At 39.9% G+C, this 2,291-nt stretch overlaps 1 protein-coding gene across 1 annotated transcript in view; it reads right to left on the bottom strand.

Annotated features, from left to right (window-relative positions):
* Positions 1-743, bottom strand: part of RGN (regucalcin) — a 6,159-nt gene extending 5,416 nt beyond the window's left edge. The window contains exon 1 of the mRNA XM_006097221.3: positions 735-743. Within this exon, the coding sequence (XP_006097283.1) occupies positions 735-743 (9 nt within the window). The remainder of the gene's footprint in view (positions 1-734) is intronic.
* Between the last annotated feature and the right edge of the window lie 1,548 nt (positions 744-2,291).

Genomic DNA, 2,291 nt, shown 5'->3' with positions numbered 1-2,291 from the left:
GCACTATCTTTCTTACCAGGGTTCCTTCTCACGATTAAATCAAGGAATTTATACAATCCCAATGGGTCCTATATTTTTAAAAAATGACAACTACTGCCCAGCTGGCGTGGCTCGGTGGTTGAGCGTTGACCTATGAACCAGAAGGTCACGGTCAGGGCACATGCCCATGCTGCAGGCTCAATCCCCAGTAGGGAGTGTGCAGAAAGCAGCTGAACTGTGATTCTCATCATTGATGTTTCTCTGTCTCCCTCTCCCTTCCTCTCTGAAATCAATAAAAATATATGAAAATAAAAATGACAACTACCTTGCTTGTAATGCAAATCAAAACTACACAGGTTCTAGTTCCAGATAACAAGGAGTCCACCTGCACCAATATCATTTTCTCCCACTGAGCACTATACAACTTGGTCAAAATGCAAGGCATAGCTGTTTGAGAACTCAGAAAAGTAAATGTCAGGAGGTTCAGAGAAGAGCACCAGAATTTGAAGTACCACTTAGTTGGTGTTGAGTTCTCCATTTTATCCTCCAGGATGCCCCCGCATCCTGCAACTGAATCTAGCACAGCCTGAACTTGAAGTGAGTACTGCGGTGCAGACAGAGATCCAAGAGAAACCCTCTAGTTGTGGCTCCAGGAGCAGAAAAGAAAACTCCTGAGGTTCAGAGGAGTAGAAGAAATACCCTGGTTATTTTTCCAATTGGATTTATTGGGGTGACATTGGCTAATAAAATCATACAGGTTTCATGTATACAATTCTGCACCACATCATGTGTATATTGTATGTGTGTTCACCACCCCAAGTCAAGTCTCCTTCCATCACCATTTATCCCCACTTCCCCTTCTTCTATCTCCCCCTACTCCTCTCCTTCTGGCAATTTCCACTCCCTTTTCTCCATTCTCTCATGCATCGGTCCCCAGGCAATTCTGCAGCAAGGGTAGCAACAGTAGAGTGTGTCCAGCAACAGAAAACCAGAGGAATCAAATCTCTGAGGGGAAGGAACATTCTGGTCCATTTGGTGAAGTCACAGCTCCAAAAGGGCAGAGCCGAACACGGTTGCCTTTATGTTCGCTCTCTCTCTGTCCTCCTGCCATTTGACCTTGGAGGGAGCACAGTCATAGATATGGGTGGTTTCAGGCTGGAGGAATGAAAGGGGAGTTCCAGCAAGCTGAACGTACCCAGAGAGAGTGCAACCCCATAAAACGGTCTGTGATCTGGACTCATATTCTACTTGTACATGCATGGATATGATTCCAATTAGCATATCAAACAGAGAGTGGTGCTGTGGGCAGAATTCATTCTAAGTCTCAGACTGACTGCCAAGTGGCATGCATGTGGGACAAAATCTAATGGCACCTAAGAGAAAGCAGGTTGGAACTTGTGGTCTGAGGTCTGAGCCTAAACATACAGATTACTTACTAAAACTAATATACAAACATTCTTCATAGGATTTAAACAAGACTCAGGGTCTCATAACATAATAGTAAAAATGATCAGGATACTGTTCAAAATTACTTGGCAACACAAAGAAGCATGAAAATCTCAATTTGTATAGGAAAAGCAGCAACAGACGCAGAGAGCACAATGGCACAGATGTTGGAATTATTTAACAAAGATTAAAACAGCTCTTATGAGCAATTTGTAAACCATCTTGAAATAAAACTCAAAATAGAAAATATCAGCAAAGAAATAGAAGATATAAAGGATAATCAAATGAAAATTTGAGAAGTGAAAAAATAACTGAACTTAAAAAATCTTACTGGATGGACCTGACAGAGGAAAAAGATGACAGAGGAAAGAGTCAGCATACATTATGTTAGGTCAATAGAAATTTATTTGAATCTGACCAACAGAGATAATAAAGATTGAAACAAATGAACAGAGCTTTAGGGACCTGTAGGACAACAATAAAAGAGCTAACATACTGGATTCCTAGAGAAGAGGAAAAAGAATACAAGGCCAAAAAATATTTTAAGAAGTAATGGCTCAAAACTCCTCAAATTTGGTGAAAAGCACAAAACTATAGATCCAAGGAGCTGAGCAAACCCAAAACAGGATAAGCCCAAAGAAACCTATACCTAGATACATCATAGTCAAATTTCTGAAAACTAAAGTAAAATAGAAATTCTTGAGATTAATGAAAGAAAAATCACATATTGAATATGGGGGAATAATGAGTTCAATGACCATAAATTTTTCATGAGAATCCATGGAGGTCAGAAGGAAGTGACACATTTTAAATTTGCTGAAAGAAAAAAAAAAGTGTCAACCTGAAATTCTATCTTCACTGAAAAT

This window comes from Myotis lucifugus, unplaced genomic scaffold (genome assembly GCF_000147115.1).
Source record: "Myotis lucifugus unplaced genomic scaffold, Myoluc2.0 scaffold_196, whole genome shotgun sequence".
Lineage (NCBI taxonomy): Eukaryota > Metazoa > Chordata > Mammalia > Chiroptera > Vespertilionidae > Myotis > Myotis lucifugus.
This window is presented reverse-complemented; position numbering and strand designations above follow the sequence as displayed.